The sequence below is a fragment of the Acipenser ruthenus genome, chromosome 11 (assembly GCF_902713425.1).
Source record: "Acipenser ruthenus chromosome 11, fAciRut3.2 maternal haplotype, whole genome shotgun sequence".
NCBI classification, from domain to species: Eukaryota; Metazoa; Chordata; class Actinopteri; order Acipenseriformes; family Acipenseridae; genus Acipenser; species Acipenser ruthenus.
The window spans coordinates 32760125-32783743 of record NC_081199.1 but is presented as its reverse complement, the minus strand read 5'-3'; the positions used below and the strand labels follow the sequence as shown (position 1 = coordinate 32783743).

The 23619-nt window shown below is 35.0% G+C and overlaps 1 protein-coding gene across 2 annotated transcripts; it reads right to left on the bottom strand.

The window, feature by feature from the left end:
• Window positions 1–1235: 1235 nt before the first annotated feature.
• LOC117426583 (STE20/SPS1-related proline-alanine-rich protein kinase-like) lies at window positions 1236–22349 on the bottom strand. 2 transcript variants are annotated; one of them, XM_034044296.3, is made up of 19 exons: window positions 22136–22349; window positions 20637–20749; window positions 19168–19276; window positions 18700–18841; window positions 18332–18387; window positions 16903–17012; window positions 16707–16808; window positions 16460–16593; window positions 15891–15939; window positions 15725–15790; window positions 11655–11726; window positions 11128–11250; window positions 10877–10906; window positions 10310–10366; window positions 9942–10009; window positions 5193–5245; window positions 4777–4845; window positions 4166–4230; window positions 1236–2734 (listed from the first exon to the last, which is right to left on the bottom strand). In XM_034044296.3, the coding sequence occupies exons 1-19, from the start codon at window positions 22239–22241 to the stop codon at window positions 2660–2662; spliced, it is 1599 nt and encodes a 532-aa protein (XP_033900187.1). In that variant the 5' UTR covers window positions 22242–22349; the 3' UTR covers window positions 1236–2659. The 2 variants fall into 2 exon arrangements, with proteins under 2 accessions (XP_033900187.1, XP_033900188.1); XM_034044297.3 differs by lacking the exon at window positions 11655–11726 and having other exon boundaries at window positions 22136–22348.
• Between the last annotated feature and the right edge of the window lie 1270 nt (window positions 22350–23619).

Below are 23619 nucleotides of genomic sequence, written 5' to 3'. Positions count from 1 at the left end.
CATTTGCCAGGGACCCAATTAACATTGTCTCTTTCAAACAATTGTAACTGTTAAATGGTATGCAGAGCTGTGTAGTTGTCAAAAAAGTTTAAAGTATATATGTTTAAGATCAATATTGTCATGTTACATTTTACTTTAAACCCAAGTTACAATATGATAATATCCATTATATGGTCACATGTAGTACATGTCTCTTAAGGAAAGAGCCCTAGTAATTTTAGGGGACATAGTTGGTCATTTAAATAAACCACATGCAGTCCTATCAATTTATTTGAGAACATCTGTTTAGTTTTAATATCTGTGCCTGAGCTTCACTTGCCATGAGTCATGGATTCAGTCCAAGTTTAACTTTACTTACCAAAATGAAAATACAAAAATGTAAATGTAAATATAATAATAATAATAATAATAATAATAATAATAATAATAATAATAATAATAATAATATTACCCCCTCCTCAAAATAACTATTTTACAGGAAATCACATCTGGTACTGCAGATACAGATCGTAAGTTTGTTTGGAATGTAACCAAAACCACACAGCACCGTGAATGTGGGTTTAATATGTGGAGGAATCAGAAACTTACATGTAACTATTAAAGGTGTACAGTGACGAAAACAATGGGAACACTGTTTCCTCACAGCAATGCAAGTGGCAATGTGACTGATTAACAGCACCCAGGAGGAGGATTATTAAGGCACAGAATTTTGGGTCCTGTCGGGCAGGTTCCAGCTGCAAAAACAAAGTAATTACTCAGCAGATACAACTGTGCTTGTGTTTTCGGTAAGCTTTTCCTGCGGTTACATTTTTGTACCAGCTGGTTTATACTCATTCATAAATCACCACTTAAAATGATTTTAAACATGTTGCAGTATAATAGTGAAACATCCATATCTCAAATGTCAAGCTACAGATGAAAAAAAACAAACAGCAATTACTTCCAGCAGCAACCATCACTACTTCAAAATATAAAGCACCACTTTATCCCAATAATGCATGTTCCAGTACCTTCTCAACTCCAAAGAACCTGCCCACACAGAGCTGAGGTTACATATTTGTAAAAAATAATTGCTAATTATAAGTCCTTTCTTTATTTGCAATAGACCTGTGGCGGGACTTGAGCATTGAAGCAATGCATCTAATACAAACATAGAATAGGTGAAACAAAATCACTTAAAAAAAAGAAACAGACAACTTAAAAAAAGAAATAGACAAAAAAATGTGCAACACGTGCCAGTTGTGCAATGATTTATTGGTTTCTGTTTGCAGTTAACACAATAACTTACCTTATATGACAAAAGATTAAGTAGATACCTACATTTCTAACTACAGTTGTTATTTTAATTTAGAGCTGCCTTTTTTAATCTTAACTGAAGAAACAGCTTTTTGTAAGAGCAAATAGTATTAATCTTCATTACTCAAAATGTGCAGTTAGGTTTAGTCTGCAGACAGATATTTCTTTACTGTTTATGGTTCAATTTAATGGCTAAATGTGAGTAATTTCTTTTTCTACTGTCATCTTGCATTTAGACATTACAGAAAGCCTGTTTGTTACTGAATAGTGTAGAAACATTTTATCCTACTCTCCCAAATGACACGTGGTTAGAAACTCACACTAGCCCTACACCCAGTCCTCGGTTTACAAACTACCAAGTTTCTAACCCTGTGATATAATGATATTGTTCAGTCTTTATTTTTTGTCACTGGAATTGTGTTAAACACACAACCCTTATTAAATCCTTATACAAGCTGTACAACAGGGCTAGGTGCAGCAACAACTCCCTGCATACACTCACACTGGCCAAAGTGCATGGTAATGTCAGCTCGAAGGTTTAACAATTTGTGTATTTACAGTATCTGCACTATAATGCATTACTCAGCTAGAATCTACTTCTTCAAATGTCACTGCATTTATGTGGCAATACAAATAAAATATATACAACTTCTGCTGTTTTCATTTCAAATAGCTACTATTCACGTTCCCATTGTCTCAGGCACATTTTAAATTTAAGGTTAAGAAGGCACCTCCTTTACCCAAAAAACATCAACATTGACTTCTCTGTTAGCAACAGCGGACACATCTCAGTCATTCCTTTGCTAAATACTTTGGAACATTTTTTTCTTCAGACAATGGCTCACTCAAAACTAATACTGCAGTTAAATACAGTATGTATTTAAGAAATAAAACACATTTTGAATGTGGAATACTTCAAACTTAAATGGTCATTATATTGGCTTACCTTTAAAATGAACCTAAAAATATCAACAACAAAAAAAATGTAACAAAAAGAAAAAAGCGGTAACTTTGCCAATACATTACTTGAAAAACCATTAAAAAGCTATGCCAAAAGCAGAGGTAACATGGTAAAAATAAAACTACTATACTGCTTAATATTAATAAATATAACCACCTGAGTACACATTTTATCCTTGTACATTTTTTTGTGAAATGAGCCCTCAAGTTTCTTCCAGAGTTTTATCAATTCTCTCTCGAATATTAGCAGTGTTTGAAGGAGAGCCAAGCAGTGGCTGTAGGGTCCAGTGAAGTGCTGGGGAATGAAGCAGAATTCTGTCTAAGGTGCTTACTCTCTCTCTCTCCTCTCTCTCTCTCTTTCAGCTGATCCTAGCATTCCACACAGATCAGGTAACAGGAAATATCAGCTGATGCTCAGCTGGGCAAACCCAATCAGTTTGATCTCGTCAGGAATCTCGTTTCCATCACACCCAGAAGCCTTCAAGAGTAAAAATAGGTGTTGAGCAGGACATTCAACAAGATTGCATACAACAAAATGCTTTTAGTATTAGTGTCTAATATAACTTGACCAGTTTTATATCCAATCTTTATTGAGATAACTTTGCCATTTCTCTTCTCTCTCTCTCTCTCTCTCTCTCTCTCTCTCTCTCTCTCTCTCTCTCTCTCTCTCTCTCTCTCTCTCTCTCTCTCTCTCTCTATATATATATATATATACATATAGTAAATATGAACTGGACAGCAGGGCTATAGCGGAAAATTATTGACCTTAAGGAAGCCTATTGTTACCGACGGGGGGCTAAATGCCCAACGCTGCAGGCTGAGGGCAACACCCTGGAGGTAACAATAGTCTTCCCAAGGGGTATTTCATTTTCCACTATTAGCTGAGTCTGCGGTACATATTTAATATGAGTCAGTCAAAATAATAAGAGTAGCAAGGTTGGATAGTAAATATGACTTTACATACTGTAAAGCCATAAATATTTGCAAGCCATTTATTATGCATTTTTCGTGTATGGCAAAAAAAAAAAAAAAAAAAGGTAACATTTTTGGCAGGAATATCATAGTGCTGTACATATAATGAAGTACTATACTACTACCAGTGCGACAGGTCGCCAACATTTCTGGAGCAAAATATGTTTTATGAGTGTGATTCACCAAATATTTGCTGAAGACTTGGGTTCTATTGCTTTTATTTTATACTTTGTATATTTCAAATAAGTAGATACTTTATTTCAAATAGCCTACATTAGTTATGTGACCTACCAGACAGCATTAAAATGTGTGTCCCAGATAAAAATACAAATAAGAAGCAAAAGAACCATAGTATATTCATTCAACACGACAAAATAGTCCAGTGATAATCAAGTGAGATGTAATGCTAAAAGGAGGTAAGAAAATGGATTTTAAAACCTTGGTTACATGTACAGTAGAAGGCATGCATTCATGCATGGATTAACACTTCTCACAATCCCCTGGTGGGTGACTTGGATGGTATGAATGCATGCCTTATACATGTGATCAACATAATTTGTTACAAAGGAACATGGAATTAATACTGGTAATTAAATCTACTTGAATTAAAAGGGCTGAATTAAAAACAAATTACTTTGGAGGACGTGCATAAGATATGCATTAGATATTCTCTGGTATTCAGTCGGAATTCATTGTGAATTTGCGGCCATTGTTTTTAAGCGTTAACCTTTATGCAAATTAGACATAAAAAGAGGGCAGAAGAGGCTGAAAAAAAGGTTTGTACGTCTGCCTGTAAATTATGATTTAGGTAACAGGCTTATTAACATACAGATGGGTAAGAAAAAACTAAACACAGAGCTGAAGAACTGAAGACTGATTCAGACATTAATCTTTGACTTTGCACATGTTCTTTTAAGTAGAATAGCGAGCTGCTCACCAATTTGAAAGTCAAGATTGTATAAGTGTTTGGGTCATCTACAATCTTCTGTAAGTTAGCAGCAACTGTGAAATGAAAAACAAAAATCGAAAGGCAGTTTTGATATGATTGTAGACATTTCTGAATTCAGTTTTAATATATATATTTAAAAGAAAGAATTCCAAACCATTGCTCTGCAACATCATACATCCATGAATAAAATGTGGGGTTTTCAATTACTCAAAACACTTCCAACATAAACTAAAACATGACTAACATGCACTGTAGGACGTCTGGTTTTTAGGATGTTGTGATCTTTATAAATTGTTTAAACTGTGGTGGTATTCAGATCTGGTGCTGCTTAGGATAGACTAGAATATTCTCAATATTCTGTGAAGAATGTCAAAAAAACAAACAGTAATAGCTAAAGATTTATAACCTACTACATAACTCCAAGGAGCACCAAGATTCAAAAGCAACAGATGGTGTGGCATGTGGCATGAGCTAATGAGTAAATGTACTGTCCTCTTTCTCTGAACTGCGAATTACATGTACATTTAGAGAAAGTTAACTGAGTAATTTTCCAGTTTATAATCAAATCTAAATGTGAACTGTAACATTAATAAAGTTACCGATAACTACATCATGTCCATCCACAAGGCCAGCAGAGAACAGCTCCTGAGACACACCGTCTGCTGTATCTTTATAGAAAAGGGGAAATTAATGATTACACGGCTTTATAGACATGACTGTTTGTTTTTTTTAGTTTTAGTTTTGTTTTCTAGGATCAATTATCAGAATAAAGTAGGAAAGATGTTTACCTCAACAGAACGTTTGATATGGTACATAAATAAAACACATGAGAACTAGACATGACAATCTACTGCAATAAACACGATTTACATACCAGTAGTTGTATGCATACAATGGCAAAGTTCAAAACACCTGCTCACAGGATGCTTGAAAATAAAGTTGGTTTTATATGATCAATTAAAGTCTATGTATAGAATATGAACAAACTGTTTGGAAATGTATACTGTTAACATACCTCTTCCTGGTGTAAATTCAAAACGTATATCATTCAGTTCCTTTCTGGCATTCCTAAGGGACAAGTACAGCAACCGTTTATTTCCGTATTTCAAATGCAAAGGGGTACACAGGAATTCACTCTTTGAATATAATGAAAAACGGGTAACTTAGGTGTCAATATTGGGTTGCAAATGTTTATAAAAACACCCTTCAAGATCCTTCAAGAAGCTGCTTGATGAGATTCTGGGATCAATAAACTACTAACAACCAAACAAGCAACATGGGCCGAATGGCCTCCTCTCGTTTGTAACCTTTCTTATGTTCTAAAAGGTCCATGACAGACTTATAAGTGGGTCACAGTTTTGCCAATAGCCAGCTTAAAAAAGTTAGTACCTTGATGGTTTAGAATTGGCACAAGGCATGACTCTGCAGGACATGCAAGAACCACAACCACCTCCTTCATAATCAGATGTCCTACAAGCAACTGATAATTCACTCTACCCTTTCAATGCAGTCTTCGTAATGAAAAAGCTTTGAAGGCAATACAACAGAATATAAAAAAAATAAAAACATTGCTTGGCCTTAGTACATCAATTGACAGCAATATAAATTTAAGATTTATGTCTTCAGGAAATCATAAAGTGGGAAGTGTTCTTTCTGCCCATAATCAGGTACTTCAGTTAGGCTTTATAAAAAAATCCTTGCAAGCATAGCAATTCCAAACTTGTTTAAAATGGCAACTGATTAGATCAACTGTTACTTACTTAAACACTGAACTCAAAATAAAGAAACTTTAGTCAAGTAGACAAACCTTTCCACAATATTATTTCAACCCTCCTTTGAGAATACACTACTTGTTCCCAGCCTTTGAACCCCACATTACAATTAGTCTCTTAGTATTCTACCCAAACTTAAATTAGATACTTCTCTTGCTCAGCTGTAGCTGCTACCAGATGCCTCAAAAGACATCATTCATCACTTGGAACGGCTCAAACTGTACCAACCAAAATAACATTGTATAGTTTCCTGTATCAACCAGCACAACAGAGCCACACATACACCCACACCAAACTCACTTTAATAGACAAGGATTTACTGTAATTTGTCTCTTCTTCAAAGGCTTCAAGTCAAAATACAGACTGCTGCTAATATCTGTCAAATCAATAAAATCTATTTCCTTTCAAAATCTGCAAAGCTCTGTGTCAATGAAAAAAATTGTAAAAACGATAAAAAAATATCTTCTCTGGTTCTTTCACACATGGGAACAAATACCAAAAATATGCAAGTGCTTACAAGAAGGAAAGGCAAACTTCTATGTCAAACAGACTTTTATGTCAACGCACTAAGGCATGCAATCACGCTGTGAAAAATGTTATCCAACAACCAAGGGCACACAACTCCAATGTATAACAGGGATAAGTTGCTAAATATAAACACAGATTGTGTAAGACGATAAAGGTATTAAATTGCCTGATGCTTACCATACATAGTGCCCAAGTCTTTTCTAAATCCAAAGTCTTTGTGACATGCCATGTAATTCTCTTATTTTTCAGGAAAAAAAATCAATATCCTTTGAAAAAGGGTATTACACTCAATTTCTGTCAAGAGAAGGGTATTTGAGTGACTCATGGGGTTAAACAGTAACCCTACTGCTACCATCACGCCATAGATGGGGAGTGTACTTCCTAAATGGGGGGGACAGGACCAGGGTCATTGTGACCAATCATTAGGTCTCAAAGTATGCTAGGGTACCATATTTACTTTATAAAGATCTGTTTTATTATAATAACACTTTCTTTAAAATGCATTTTTCTTGTTAGAAGAATATGCAAAGCAAATCCCAGTGTGAGACTTGTTCTAAATTCAGCAGTCTAACTCTGGGGTGCAATATAAATTTTGCAGTCTAGCTCTGGGCAAACAGTATGGTCCGTTTCAAATGCATTATTAGCATGGGAAAAGCACAGCTCACGGTTATATGATAAAAAGGGTGAAAAATGAAAGAAGCAAGAGAAAGAGCCAGATTTGCATAGCTCATCCAGTAACCAAAATACTAGGCTGAGGTGAGAGTGTGCAAAACAGTTAATGAAGGGTCTGCAGGCTGTTTGGATAAGCCAGGTGCAGACAGATCGGTGACTGGCATTTCTTCACTAAAAACTTGTTCTCAGGAAATCGGAGTCCAAATCAAAACAACAATAGAAATCAAAAAATTATTTCAGACATTTAAACGTTATAAAAAGTACCAGATGCAATATTGTTTGAACTACCGCAGCGTAGTTCTGTCCTGAATATAGCCATTACTTTTACTACTTAGACTTGGCACACTACAAAAACGTTTTAAAGAGTCAAGTAAAATGAATACATCATAAGGTTAGAATAATTTCTAAATTTACCGATCAGTCCCTAAATTCTAAGTCACTAAAATGGCTGCAGGCAGGCTTAAAGAAAGTAGTTATCGCATCAATCCAGAGCTGCTTTCCAGGAAGACTCATCTTTTGCTTTCAAATTACAAAAACAGTTTGCTGCCTGTCCTATTGTCTGTGATTTAGGTTTTTAAATTGCTGCTGTTTATGGCTAAGCAGAGGATTTGTTCTATTACCAACATATGTTACTTACTGTAGGGTGGTGTGTTACAATGTGATTGCCCTGGCTGTCTTTTTTTAAATGTATTGTTATTTTTATTTTGTATTAGTACAGAACTTGCTTGAACTAAAACAATCTAAATCTAATGCAAGGAATTCTAACAGCTATCTATCTGCTAATGAAATCAACCCAGTTTGATGTCCCTGTATAGTACCTATTTAAACTATATATATATATATATATATATATATATATATATATATATATATATACACATATATATATACAGTGCCTTGCAAAAGTATTCAGACCCCTGACATTTTACTGAATTACAAATGGTACATTGAAATTTCGTTCTGTTTGATATTTTATTTTAAAACACTGAAACTCAAAATCAATTATTGTAAGGTGACATTGGTTTTATGTTGGGAAATATTTTTAATAAAAAACTGAAATATCTTGCCTGCATAAGTATTCAACCCCTGTGCTGTGGAAGCTCCCAATTTACACCGATGAAAGAAATTGCCCTAACGAGGACACAATTACCTTACCAGGCCTCCACCTGTGAACCATTAAAGTTGCTGTCACATTTTCTGGATAAAAACCCCACTGTTGAAGGATCATTGGTCAGGCTGTGAATCTGAAGGAAAATGAAGACCAAAGAGCATTCTACAGAAGTTAGAGATAAAGTAATACAAATGCATAGATTAGGGAAAGGGTACAAAATAATATCCAAGTGTTTGGATATCCCAGTGAGCACAGTTGGATCAATAATCAGGAAGTGGAAGCTGCATCACACCACCCAGGCACTGCCAAGAAAAGGCCGTCCCTCAAAACTCAGCGCTCAAACAAGAAGGAGACTTGTGAGAGAAGCCACAGAGAGGCCAACAATCACTTTGAAGGAGCTACAGAGTTCAGTGGCTGGGAGTGGAGTAATGGTGCACCAGTCAACCATATCAAGAGCTCTGCATAACACTGGCCTGTATGGGAGGGTGGCAAGAAAGAAGCCGTTACTCAAAAAGTACCAACTGAAAGCATGTGTGGAGTTTGCCAGAAAGCATGAGAGTGACCCAGCTGCGATGTGGGAAAAGGTTTTGTGGTCAGATTAGACCAAGACAGAGCTTTTTGGCCAAAACTCAAAGTACTATGTGTGGCGCAAACCTAACATTGCCCATGCCTCAAGACACACCATCCCTACAGTGAAGTATGGTGGTGGCAGCATCATGCTGTGGGGATGCTTCTCATCAGCAGGGACTGGGCATCTTGTTAAAATTGAAGGAAGAATGGATGGAGCAAAATACAGGGAAATACTGCAAGAGAACCTGCTTCAGTCCGTTTAAAAAACTGAAGCTTGGGAGGAAATTCACCTTTCAGCAGGATAATGATCCCAAGCACAAGGCCAAAGCAACATTGGAGTGGCTCAAGAATAAAAAGGTGAATGTCCTACAGTGGCCCAGTCCAAGTCCTGATCTCAATCCCATTGAGAATCTGTGGCACTATTTGAAAATTGCGGTCCACAAGCGTCATCCAACCAACCTGAACAACCTGGAGCAAATCTGCCAAGAAGAATGGGCCAAAATCACTCCGACACTGTGTGCAAAGCTGGTACATACTTACCCCAAAAGACTTAAAGCTGTTTTTGCAGCGAAATGTGGCTCTACCAAATATTAATGTGTGGGGGTTGAACACTTATGCAAGCAAGATATTTCAGTTTTTTATTTTTCTTAAAAATATTTCCCAACATAAAACCAATGTCACCTTACAATAATTGATTTTGAGTTTCAGTGTTTTAAAATAAAATATCAAACAGAACGAAATTTCAATGTGCCATTTGTAATTCAGTAATATGAGAGAATTGGTCAGGGGTCTGAATACTTTTGCAAGGCACTGTATATATATATATATATATATATATATATATATATATATATATATATATATCCAGGGGTAACTAAAGATGCTCCCTCGCTATCTCCTCCCAGTCCCACTTCTCTGAGAAAAAAAACACTCCAGCATGAAGTGTAGCTTGTTATAGATTCTTCCCATGATACTGGACATCCGTGAATTTAAACAAAAAAAACAACAACTTTATTAACATGACAGCTGTGCATTAGCAAAGAATTACTAAATAATGAGGTATATTTACTTTAATAATAAAATTAAATTGCTGCTGCAAAATCTTGCTTACCTCAATCGTAAAACCAGATTTATAGCAAACGGCCCTTGGATGCATTGAGAAGTCTCAAGAGGGTGCACCTTTAAAATACAAGAAACATACAGTTTCATCAGATATTTCAGTAAACTGAACTGGTGGCATAAATTAGAAAATAAATTCAAACATTATTGTGGTACAGTAGGTTTAAAAAAAAAAAGCAGTGTCTCCTGATTTTATCCAAACCTTAGAAATAACTTCCATACAAACTAACTTCATTCAATTAGAGGATTAGACACACTATTATATGCGGGCCACTAAAGTTTATTTGGCCTGTAGCAAACCGCATACATACATGTAGCACGCAAAAGTGCATTTGGAGAGTAACACTTCTAAACACACACCTGAGGAACCTCAGTGGACAGCTCCTGCATAGGATCACTGTTGGCATTTACAACATTCTGTGGGGGGAAAAAAAAGGAAGGTTTTCAAACGATTATTTTAATTCTAAAAAGGTAATAATTAGCATACCGTTGCATGGCTTATCTAAGCAATTAACTAGAACTTTACAAATTAATCCACTAGGGGCTTTTAGCAGATTGACCCATGCATGCTGTGAAGGATTTTATTAATTGGTTATGCAAATGACAATCAGGAATCATAGCTCAAATACACAAACCAATTTATATTACATCAATACATAGATGTTCATTTATTGGATCAACACAAGAATAAGCAAATGATTAATGTTAAACAAAATTAAATCAAAGAAGACTATGAATTTTGTGCAGATTACAGCACAATATCAATAATCAATAAATAAATACTACTTTTGGCATTACTTTCATATTATTAACTGCTGGTGACCAAAAAAAGAAAAAGAAAAAATTGTCACCGACGATACAGCCAGATAGTTTACAATTACCAGTGCATAAATCAACACAACAGAAAGCAACTCGGAAGTTATTTACCTCTTCATTTTCTTTTCTTAACCTTCGTGACTGGAAAATAGCATTGCATGGTTAAATATGAAGCGCAAACGACATTTCACAAATCATGCAACCTGTCCACAGAAATAAGCAAGTTGCCTTAACTGAACAGTAAACATTATGAGATAACAGTTTGACTAAGTTTCAACTTTATTGCCCTTCCCATTTAAACATGGTAAACTGCCGATATTCGGCTGACACTATACCCGTCCTTGTTTTTAATTGTTACCTACCCTTCCTTGATTGACTGCTGCTTTTCCTTCTTCACTCCTTTCATCCAACTCATCATCACTCCACTCCCAGTCTCCATCCTCGGTCTTATGTAGATGACCACTGGACCCAGGGACTCTTCTAACCTTTTCAATTACACACCAAAATTAGGTGTTATTTATTCGCCTCTCAATTTCCTAAAACCAGGTAACCATCTATATATTTTCCAAAGTAGTCCAAAGTGTCCCTTTTGAAAACTAAATAAATGTCAATAACTAATATATATGTGTGTGTGTGTGTGTGTGCGTGCATGTGTGTGTGTGTGTGTGTCTGTGCTCTTTTTAAAAATCCAGTTAAATGTTTTTTTTCAAATAATTCTGGATGTTTTGCATTAATTTGCTGTACTCAAACAAACATGGCAATGCAATGCCTACAGAAAGCATGCAAGCAACACACAAAAAAATGAAAACACAGACACCTTCAACAGGCACCTCAGAGCAGCCTAAAAAGAAGCACCCAGCAGCTAATGGCTAAGTCAAAAAACAAATACCCTTCTGTTGCCATCCTGTTCTCTCTCAGAACCTGACACCATGCTTGTTTTCCCAGGGTTCTGCTCAGGTTCCTTGAGCAAAACAAAAAAGCATCAGGCCATTCTTACAGACATTCCTGCAAGCTTGATTTCACACCTGAGAGTATGCTAAAAGCTGGGCATGATTATCCATAGGCACCCTGGATGATGATTAATGTTTTTTTTTTTTTCAATTTGCTACACAAAAACACAACAGCAGTAGCAAAGCGGGAGCATGATTAAAGTGGTAGCTCCAGAAAATGTAAGTTGCACAATTGGCTTGGCAGGTTTTAAATAACAAATTAAACTTACAGCATTTAAAAAAATAAAAAATAAAACAATGTTGAGAGAAGCCGTTTCAAAATGGAAAATAAAGTATTGTAAAAGGCACTGTTTTGGCAAGTTTATATTTCTGGGGAATTAAAACAAACACAAAGGCAATATCACTTTTGAAAATATGCATGGATACCATTATTTAACAATGCATAAACTGGGCAACAAATACTCATGTGCCTCTTCCTTTACAAACAGAAGGTCAGAATAAAATCTGCATTATTATTGCAATGCAATAGATATATCATTTGGGGGTGATTAATATACATGATACAATCTCTATTGCAGAGCTATACTTTTACTTTAATCAAGGATTTTGCCTATTACAAGAAACAGTACATTTGAAATGATACCACAGACTAGACAAGAGCAGTATTCAACAGAGATAGATCAATACCATTTGGCTAACACTGAAAATGTAATACAACGCACATAGGAAAAATATCAGTTAAATTAACATGACTCAAAAAATGTCATGGAAGATCACCAAAAGGCACCACCCCTCAAAGAAAGAATATGAATATTCATTTTCACTGCCTTCTATTCAAAGTTCCTAAATGTTTAGCATTATGTACAGTAGATCATAAAATGTGTTTATCTGTCTCTGTCTGAGCTTCTACACCTCATCCTGAAGATGTATTCATTCTGAAGCAGTCTTGTTAAGTGCTATGCTTTTTCAGATTTGATCATCTTTGGTAAATGGGCACTGCAGTGAAGCTCAGAAATTAACCATATTAGATTCAACACTGCTCTCTGCTGGACATAAAACATGGAAAGTGTTTTCTGTGTTTAAAACAAATTATTTATTTCACAGCAGGAAGTGTGTTAACAACTGCATGAAAACACCCATTTGCCATTGAACTATTATCGAAAAAATGATTTAATGGCAAAAGAAAAAAAAAGAAATAGGAAATCCTTATTTTATATTAGATGTATTCAGTCCCTTTGTACCACAGCTTAAGAAGATAAAAGCCAAGATAATTTTTCATTCACTTGAAAAAAAAAAAGTCTGATGTTTTGAACAGTACTGCTGGACATTCACAGTGGCACATACTGTATGGGCAGAGATTACTGTTTTGCAGTGTACAGTTGTTCAAGATTTAAATTATATTCTGAAACTAGGTCTCCGTAGAAAGACTGGCCCTTAAAGTAATTTATACTTTGACTAAGTCAAATTAAAAACTGAAAAACAAATAAAAACATAAAACAATAAGATAAGAATACTGTCATGTTTATTATGGCAAGCCGAATTATCATTTAGAGATATCTAAAATACATTTAGAGATATCTTAAATTGATTTACAGATCTCTAAATGGAGCTTTAAATGTGATATCTAAAATGCATTTTGAGATATGTTTAAATCATTTAAAGATCTCTCTAAATGTTTGTTTTTTTTAGATATATTTAAATAATTTAAAGATATCTAAATTTAAGATGGCTTAAAATGATTTCCTGTTCATTTAGAGATATCGCTAAATCATATAAAGATATCTTAAAATGAGCAGGAAGCCATTTCAAGATATCTTGAAATGACTTCCTGTTTTGAATGGACTTCCTGTCCATTTAGAGATAATTCCAAATGAACAGGAAGTTATTTAGAGATATCTCTAAATGAAAAGGAAGGTATTTGAAGATATCTTAATATGATTTAAAGATATATATTTTAAATGTTTTAATTTTAAGATATCTCTAAATGACAGTTTAGCGTACCATGCTAGCAAAATCCACATGGTTTCCATAGTATTTAAAGATATCTGTAAATGTATTTTAGATATCTTAAAAACTGCACAATTAAAGCTATCTGTAATTTGAGATCTCTCAAAGTGATTTAGAGATATCTTTAAATATTTCAAGATAAAAAATGTAATTTGGGATATCTCGAAATTATAATTTGGCTTGCCATAGTTTATTAGATGCAATACATGTTATTTTGTTTAACATTACTTTCAGTAAACAACCCACAGCAGATAAATGGTTTATGGGCTTGCTTTGGCCAGACTTGATTAACTGTAAGCAGTTGCCCTGTGGCAGGCTGGCGTGTGGGGTGCCGTCACAGACCCGGAAGAAGACAGATGCAGACAGCAGTGGGGTATGAAATGCGCTGATGCGCATATTTAATAATAAACAAAAATATTTAACAAAACAAAAACACTTTACAAAAACAAAAAGGCACGAGGGCCAAAACAAACAAATAAACAAATAATAACAAGTATCGTGCTAGTTGTTCCAGCACGAGTAGCAATTGTTTTATTATTGTTTACCTCCTCTATCTCTGACTCTCGTTCTCCACTCCTGAACTCTCTAACAGTCCCCGTGCAGCCAAACTGCAGGTCTTTTATATTACGGCCGAGGGGTTAACTAGCTATTAATTATCTTAGTCTGCATAAGTTTCATAATTTGCCAGTCAGCCAGTTAAACAGTCAGCAGCTGACAGTCACGCATTCTCCCAAGGTATTTTAAAACATCCATCCATCCATTATCATTAACCGCTTACTCCTTTACAGGGTCGCAGTGAGCCGGAGCCTAACCCGGCATACACAGGGCGCAAGGCGAGACTACACCCTGGACGGGATGCCAGTCCATCGCAGGGCACCACACACACACACACTCACACACTCACACAGAGGGCAATTTAGAGTGACCAATCAACCTGGACAGTATGTCTTTGGACTGTGGGAGGAAACCGGAGTATCCGGAGAAAACCCACATGAACACAGGGAGAACATGCAAACTCCACACAGACAGTACCCTAGGCCGGATTCGAACCTAGGACCCTGGCGCTGTGAGGCAGCAGCGCTAACCACTACGCCACCGTGCCGCCCCATTATTTTAAAACAACAAAACAAAATACAAATAAATATGCACAGGGGCGGGGAGTACCCCGTCACGCCCAAATTAGGAAACAGCTTCACTGTAATATATGAGATGTTTCCAGGTTTCACAGGGTTTTACCACTTCCTATGGACGCAAGTTGATGCAAAAGTACTTTTCCCATTTAATGTATTATAGGTGTTTGTAGGCATAATACAGAAAAAAAATATATAATACCTTAGAGGAATTTGTGAAGGACGGGTAGCATGTTACAACAGAATAAACATTTGTTGTGTGGTTTAAAATTCTGTAGGTTGTTAAACCATTAGGAAATATCTGTGTTAAGTGCAAGCTATGAAACTTTTTACTGAAAGCATATTTGTACAACAAAAGACCAGCCTTGTAATACCTTTGCATATCATAATGAACTAAAGCTAAAAACAAATCAAATTTTACATCTGATTCTGTGACTATAAATTAAAATATGAGAAATATGTGTTTGCTGTTAAAACTAAAGGTTAACGTTAAGTTTAAAATCATCCTGTTATTTGTACTGTAATATTTGTTTTCTACATTGCCTGAAAATTACTCTTCTTAAATGCACACTTTATTGTGAATATAAACTAGCATTATGCATTCAAAAAAGAAGAAAAGCATAAATGTGTAAAAAGGCTTTCAGTTTGAGTTTGCCTGTGGATATCATTATTTATTAAAAACAGCTTTGTACTGGCATAATGATGTTTTCTAAACTCCCTCAGTCAAGCAGAATGCAATATCAAGTATATATAAATACTTATCTCTATACATACATTAGCTTACAAACCAGACAAACTTGACTCCCATCGCGCTCTTGTGAAATATGTTACATACATATAGATTAAAAATGAAACAACAAAATCATATTTACCTTTTTTGCTCTTTGGGCTATATTAGGTGCTTTGTGTAATAGTTTTTCAATCAGATACTCTCTATTCTGAAAGATACAAAATAATTGAAGCAATTACCTAACAAACACAATTTAAAACACTGTACAGAGTATGTACAATGTAATCCTCTGAAGCAATATGCTGTACCTTGGCTTTTTGGAAGAATTTGCATTTCAAAAGCTCTGCTGCTGTAGGCCTGAAAAACAAAATCAATGGTAAATTGCACAGGAATGTGTTAAGCATCATCAAATATCATTCATTAAAACAAATACCATGTGTAGATGTAAGCTTAATATAGTGGTCACATTTTTCATACTTCCAACGATCTTCTGTACATTTTGTATCAGTTATTACATTTGCCACAACTCACAAGAATGTGATAAATGAAACATAAAATAATACAAGAAAATAATGCAGCTGTGATTGAGCACATTAGCCGTGCAACCTCGTACAGGACATTAATTTACTACCACTTCTGCGAACATGACCCCCAAGTCCATTTAAGAGTTGAGGACTCTTACAGTATATGCTCATACATTATTTATTTGAGCTCTGTACCACACATCATTTCATATGCAGAGTGGAGGCAGATAACTTACACGCAAGATCAATTTGTGCAATGTGCACATATATTAAAATCCCCATTTAAACACATCAGTTGTATACACAGTGAAATACATATTTGATTTCTGGCATTAGTTAAAAAAACTGCAAACCTTTTGGTAGGATCCTTCTGAAGGCACAGTGTTATTAGCTTCCTAAAAGACTTTCCGTATTTTTTTAACATTTCTTTATCCTCCACACCTGTATCCAAAATAGGAGGATCATTCTGCAGGGTTAACATTAAAACCTGCAAAGCAAAACAGTTTCCGTTACATCCAATTATTAATATAAAACGAGAAATCTTTAATGTTTAATTTTATAACAAAGAATAATTTGTCTCAAGTTTATTTATTTTTTTACCTTCATGGGTGGATATCTGTGATAAGGAGCAGACCCTGTAGCTAATTCAATAGCTGTAATCCCAAAACTCCAAATATCCGCTTTGAAGTCATAACCTCGCACCTGTTTAAAGTAATTAGTCCAATTTAATATTAACGTTTCACCATATTTAAAAGCATTATTGTTGTTATGACTTAGGGTAGCAAAACTACTTCACCTGCTCCATAACTTCAGGTGCCATCCAACATGGAGTTCCAACAAAAGTCTTTCTAACTTTGTTTCTTGTAACATCGCCTCCTGTTGCTAAGAATGCGCTAACTCCAAAATCTAAAAAGTAAAGGTGAGAAATTGTTTAAATTGGCTTATTTTTATCTACACATATCAGGACCTAGGGGGCGGTTTTAACAGCAACAGAAAGACAGGACAATTCCGTGTGTTTAGGACTATTCACACTAGCGCTTATTCGCTGTGTTTTCTATGGTAAAAAAAATCGAACCTATGGAATTGAATACTACCTTTCATACTTGAGCGTAATCGCTGCTAAAAAAAAAAAAACAGGTTCCATTTTTGGACGAAAAACGCAGCGATCACCACCCGGACCTGCTACATTTGGACATAATCTGAAGGTAATATGGATCGGGTGCAAACTGCTGCATGATTATTGCTCCAAAGAAGAGAAAGAAAGAGAAGAACGTGGATTCACCCTAACACGAAACCCTAGGGGAGTACCAGCATCTTGTGCAAGTGCTGAAATACACTGTATATATTTATATAATCTCAAATTGTTATCGGTAACAAATAATCTCAACAATGTCACTGGCAACAAAAACAAATAAACAAAAAACAAAATTAAACAAAATTAGACAAAAGTACAGACAGGACTACCAAACACAATCATTTCTATGCATCCTGATTTTTTTTTTTTTTTTTAAATAAACAATACAGTACATGCAGGTAGATGGTACTGTCAATGCAGGTGTGACGTCACCCAGCGCAGACAGCGTTTTACATTATTGGGGAAAAAATACATGTATACTAACATATATGACTAACATAAAATCGTTTTAGACAGCTGTAAATACAATATCACTTACCTGCGTATGCTACTGGATATAATTAGATACGTGATTTTGTTTTGTAGTTCAGTCTATATTTAATAATGGGCCGCGATATCTCAAGGCATGCACTTTCTAAAAACTGCACCCAGACATTTATCGAAAACATATAGTCAAAACATGTTTATTTTAACATACCAATAGTTTCCTCACATTTTCCCATCATTTCTGTTTGTATTCTTTATCGAGATATTTCTTGTGCTACTTATCATAAAGAACAAGATATTCTGCACTGCTAAAATCAGACGTTCCCCCATCTTGCCTGTGATATTTGAATGCGCAAGTCTGAATACATAAATAGCAGCGAAACGCTGGCCGTAGAAAACTCAGCGAATAAACGCTATCGTGTGAATAGGTCTTTTTTCTGGTTTGTGTGCCCCTCAAAAATAAACACAGAAAATAAGTACCTAAGAATAAAAAGATACGATGACAAACTTTTTCTTTAGTTGTCATACAATATATAATATTGTTTAATAATAACATATTACAGTATTATGTCTCCTGCTCACTAAATAAAGTAGATTTGCTTACCAGCTATTTGCACTGACCCATCTTCTCCCAGAAGAATATTCCCAGCTTTCACATCCCTACAGTTACAGAAAACAGCATGGCTGATTATTATATATATATACTGTGTGTGTATATATATATATATATATATATATATATATATATATATATATATATATATAGAGATTATTATGATGTGTTAATTGTATACATGTACACACAGTCCTGACTTATTTCCTATAACATTAAATAAAAAATGAAAACTCCACAATGGGAACACATCATGATAATCTGCAGTCCTATATTATTTATTCAAACATATTCTTTATAAAGGTACAGTGCAAAAAAACATAATGAATGCTATAACAAATGAGTAAAACATATGGTACCTGTGAATCTGTCCATTTCTATGCAGATAATCCAACCCTTCTAACACTTCTTTTAAAATAGTTGCTATTATTGGCTCATCTAGGACTCCATTCCTATGCTCTCCTCTGCTGAATATGTACTTAATAATATCCAACATTGATCCTACAGAAAAGATAATATACTTTGAGCATTTATGTTTCCAAAAACAAACAATAGACAGATGATCTATATGATGCATGCATATGATAACACTTGTAGGAAGCTTCGAGCTGATTTCAGAGCCTAAACATTATTATTTTAAACTGTGCACTGTTAAAACTTCAAATAATGTCATTATTTTTCTTAAATGAAACATAGTTTACATGACATCCCACGAATCTGCATGTGTATACACTGACTATTTCTCCTCGCAGGTATCAGTGGTATGACGTGATAATCACAGCTCATTAATAAATACTTACAAAAATGATGCAAATAAAATAACTTACCTCCACTTAGTAATTTCATGACCAACCAAAGTTCGTCCTTTACAACAAATGAAGTATAGTATGTAACCACATTTGGGTGATAGCATTGGCTCATTGCTTGAATTTCTTTCTGTTACAAAAATGGAAAGATGAGATTTAATTACATTTGTTTTTAAAACTAGTAGGCTGTTTTGAACCCGAAAATGGAAACGTGGGAGAGTCATCTATCCTTATGACTGACATAGGCATTGGAATTGGAAGGGTTCAAAGACTGCTGGGAGATCTAGCAACAAGAAATTGACAATGTTCCTGGGAATCCCACATGTATCCAGCAACCAGGAAATAATTTGGCAAAGCATGGAATGAGCTGACAACCAATCAACTTATCAAGCTGTTTATAGCACTCTATTACCATTCAGTCCATCATTGCACATTGCTGAGAGCCAATGGAGATTAACATAAAATTGCTGTTGAACAATCCAATCCAATGTTTCGAGTTATATTTATTTATATTGTATTTGTATATTTGTAATACCTTATATGTCTGTTCTTAGAATCCAATACTGGCACCAGCTGATAGTAGAACAAGTGAAATAATATGATATTTCAAGAAACCAGGGTAACTCTGAGTGACTCATCTTGTAATGTAAGGTTAAGCACTTTAATGGATAGCGTTGTAGGAAAAATCCCATGTCAGTAAAATATACAATAGTTCAACTCAACAAAACATTTTTAATCGGGTAATATACGTAGAGCTCAATTCAAAACTTCAAAACAACTAAAAACAAACAAAAAACAAATGTTGAAAATAATCTCATAACAAATGCCCATGCATAAGTGGTAACCAATCAGATATCAGTGCTATCAAAATGATGCACACTGTGACCTACATTCAAAGTATTCACAGAGGAATAACTTTCAGCAATTTTGCTAGCTAAAATCAATCAGACACCATAACTCATGGAAAAGTAAGCCACAAATTATATTTTAATACCCTGAAGATGTCCATATTAATGACCATACTAATTAAACACAATTATCACAATTAAACAACAAACTCCCTCCCCCAGCCTTGGACATTCATTGCCTGTGGGGGATAAATTAATATTCATGATAAAGCATGCGTCTATTTCTCTTTCCTGTTCCCTTCCCTCAGCTGGTCACACTTGTGCATTCTATTATGTTTTAAGATTCCCTCCACAACAGGGTCCATTGTCTGATGTTAACAATTACAGGACATTGTTGATTCATTCAATCACACCCAATTTAGATTACTGACTTTTGCTCATCAGCACGGTTAAAAAATAAAAAATAAAATAAATCTGACTTCCAACTGCCTTACAATTTATAGAAATGTTTTACACCAGCCAGTAAAAACTAAAGTGTAAAATTAATGTTTTTTTTGTTGTACTATAGTAACTGATATGCAGTTATCCTTTATAGCAACACCAACTGCAATTACTAGTTATTAGCTATCAGTTATTACCCACCAACAGTTCATCCATACTTGTCTGGCATTTTTCCAAATTGATTCGCTTTATTGCAACTCGCTCCTGTCTGGGTTTGCAAAGAGCCGCCTGAACAACAGCTGTAGCACCACTACCTGCAGATTAAAAAGAAAATGCATGTGCTTATGTTGAACAGAATTGCATTCCTTCACAAATAAGAGTAGTTTTGCAGTCAACACCAAAATAATCATGTTTTCTGTTTTTGTTTTCCAAACACTTAAGTACTGCAGTACTCACCTAGAACCTTCTTAAACAGTACTGTATAATTATTCAGAATACAGATGTGTCACGAAGCACATAAACAACCTCTGATGAGAGATACTGTAAGTCCAGGGCAGGACTGTGTCATCTCTAGACTTACGTTCAGAGATGAGATGGCAAATCAGCACAAAGGACTATTTCAGGGCCAAGATAATCAGGGAGATCCCCCCTCATCAACATCCATTTATTTTTTTAATTGTTCAGCTCCCTACTTTTTCAGACTGTCTGGAAAACTTATTTTTGTTATATATTTTGCATCACGTCTTATTTTCCACATGATGTGATGTATGCATAAAGCCAGTATATTATAAAATGTCATTGCAGAGAAACAAACTGTCAAAGAAAAGTATACAAAACACAGGTATTGTCAAGAAAAGTGTGAAGTAAAGGCACATAGCACTGGCTACGGGTGGAGTGAGAGAAAAGTCAATGTGATGAGAATAGGTTATTAAAGTTGTGATGTTTTGTAGAATATATGCAAAAAGAAACGCGTTAATTCCTTCCATGACACCCTTAAGCAAAAAAACAATCAAATACTTATTTTTCTTAAAAGGCACCCAGATTATTATTGTCGCATTGCCCAATTGCCCCAGCTAAAGCCCATATTATCATTACTAACGGTACAATACCAGTTCGGTTAAAATAAGGTCGCAAAACAGCTATTTGGTCTTAAACCACAGAAAAGCAATACACATTGTTGGCAAAACTTGGCATAGGGGCGGGACAAGAAATGAAAAGTACAAGAATAGAGGTTTATTTTAAAATTCTAGTTCATATTTCTCCTTCAATTTAGAATAATGTCTTTTTATAAGTCTATGATAAAGTTCACTATGTCAAACGTGAATTTAAAAAGCACGTAACGGTACTGCACTAATTGAAGCTTCCCTTAGCTATGAGGTACCGTTAATTGCGATGCAAATAAATCACGTTTTCAAAAATGACAGTTCAATTTAAAAACACATTTTGTTCAAAATTATTTTTTGCTGAAATTACATTCAAAACATCCTTAATTAACCTTCTTGAAAATACATGAAACAGCACCCACAAATAAAATAAATAAAAATAAATAAATAGTGCGCTTTACAGCATCCGCAGTGCCATCCAGACAGCAGCTGCATCGAAAAAGCCGGTAGGCCTTATCGTCATTTTCAACTGATAAAATAAAAGACCGGTTTAAATCAAACACAATTCACATCACTGAATATAGCGTACAGACTAACCGATAACCTCCTGGAGCTCATACGACTCCCTGCTAATGGGCCAGCTGGTAGTCTGTGCTGGTTGTGGATTTTGGACGTGAACAGGAGATTCGCTCTGCTCCGCCATGATGCTGCTGTTCAGTTAGATTACGACTGCAAAACTTCCCTTCACCTCCTCACTGACTCAATCTGTCAAGCACTGCGGGGGATTACTACCGCCTGCGATACAAAACATCCGGACAATGTGACACTCTCACTGGTATCACTACAGGACACGGGGGTGCCAGAGTGAAAATCTAAACAGTATGCAAAGTGACAATGAATCTCAATACATTGAAATTGTTTTTTTTTTGTTTTGTTTTTTGTTATTGTGCCATTTTTAGCGTTGTATAAAATCGTTACATTACACACACACACAGACACACACACACACACACATATATTATATATATATATATATATATATATATATATATATATATATATAATTCAGCGTGAGGGAGAAGGGAGAGTAAGAAATGGGGTTTGGTCGTATGAGGTCAGATGTCATAGGGACAGACAAATTGCAAAATGTGAAAAGCAGTAGCTCGTCCAATCGCATAAAAGATCAAAATGAGGAAAAGACATTTGGTTGGGCAACATTTATTTATATTAATAAGGTTCTCCTCAGGTGGCGAGTTTGACCCATGCAATTGTATGTAACATACAGATTAGCTATGAATAATGGATTAGATCTTTTTTTCAGATCAAAAGGCTGATGATTTAAACTAACTTGAAACATCTTTTTGAAAATGTCATCTTTTTCTTTTTTTGTTGAATGGAGTTCTGGATGTTTTCACGTGTATATATATATATATATATATATATATATATATATATATATATATATATATATATATATATATATATATATATATATTGGTACTGAACCCTTTAGTAAACAACATGTTCTAAATTGTGACGTCACATTTGAAGTTATTTTTAAAGGTTGGATCTCATAATGGCTGTTGTGTTTGTTAATGCAGTATTTAATATTTTTAATTACAGTTCCACAGATGTTGGTGCTGATAACACAGAAATTAAACTCAATAGTGTTACATTCCAGCAGAGGGCATCCTTATGCAAAACAAAACTGTTCACGTGCTCTGCCTACACTCGAGTGCATGTGCACTGTTGTGCTCAGAGGCACTTTCTCCTAATTGTAACCTCATCAGTAGAATGGTCAGGCGTTAATACCTCACATGTCATATGCATTCACTGGACCAACAAATGAACTGATTTTCCATCAAATCCCGAACTTAAAAACTTGCATTCAATCAACAGAAGCAAAATATCAAAGTGAAATGGATTTTCTGTATATCTGATCATACTCAAAAAACCTTTATACATAAGACACTGCAGATAGAGGGTTGACAGTAGGTGCGCTTGACAGGGGCTTCCATATGCCAATTCAAATTGGGAGGTCAAAATGTATTCATTGTTCACTGCACATGTATTTTGCTATT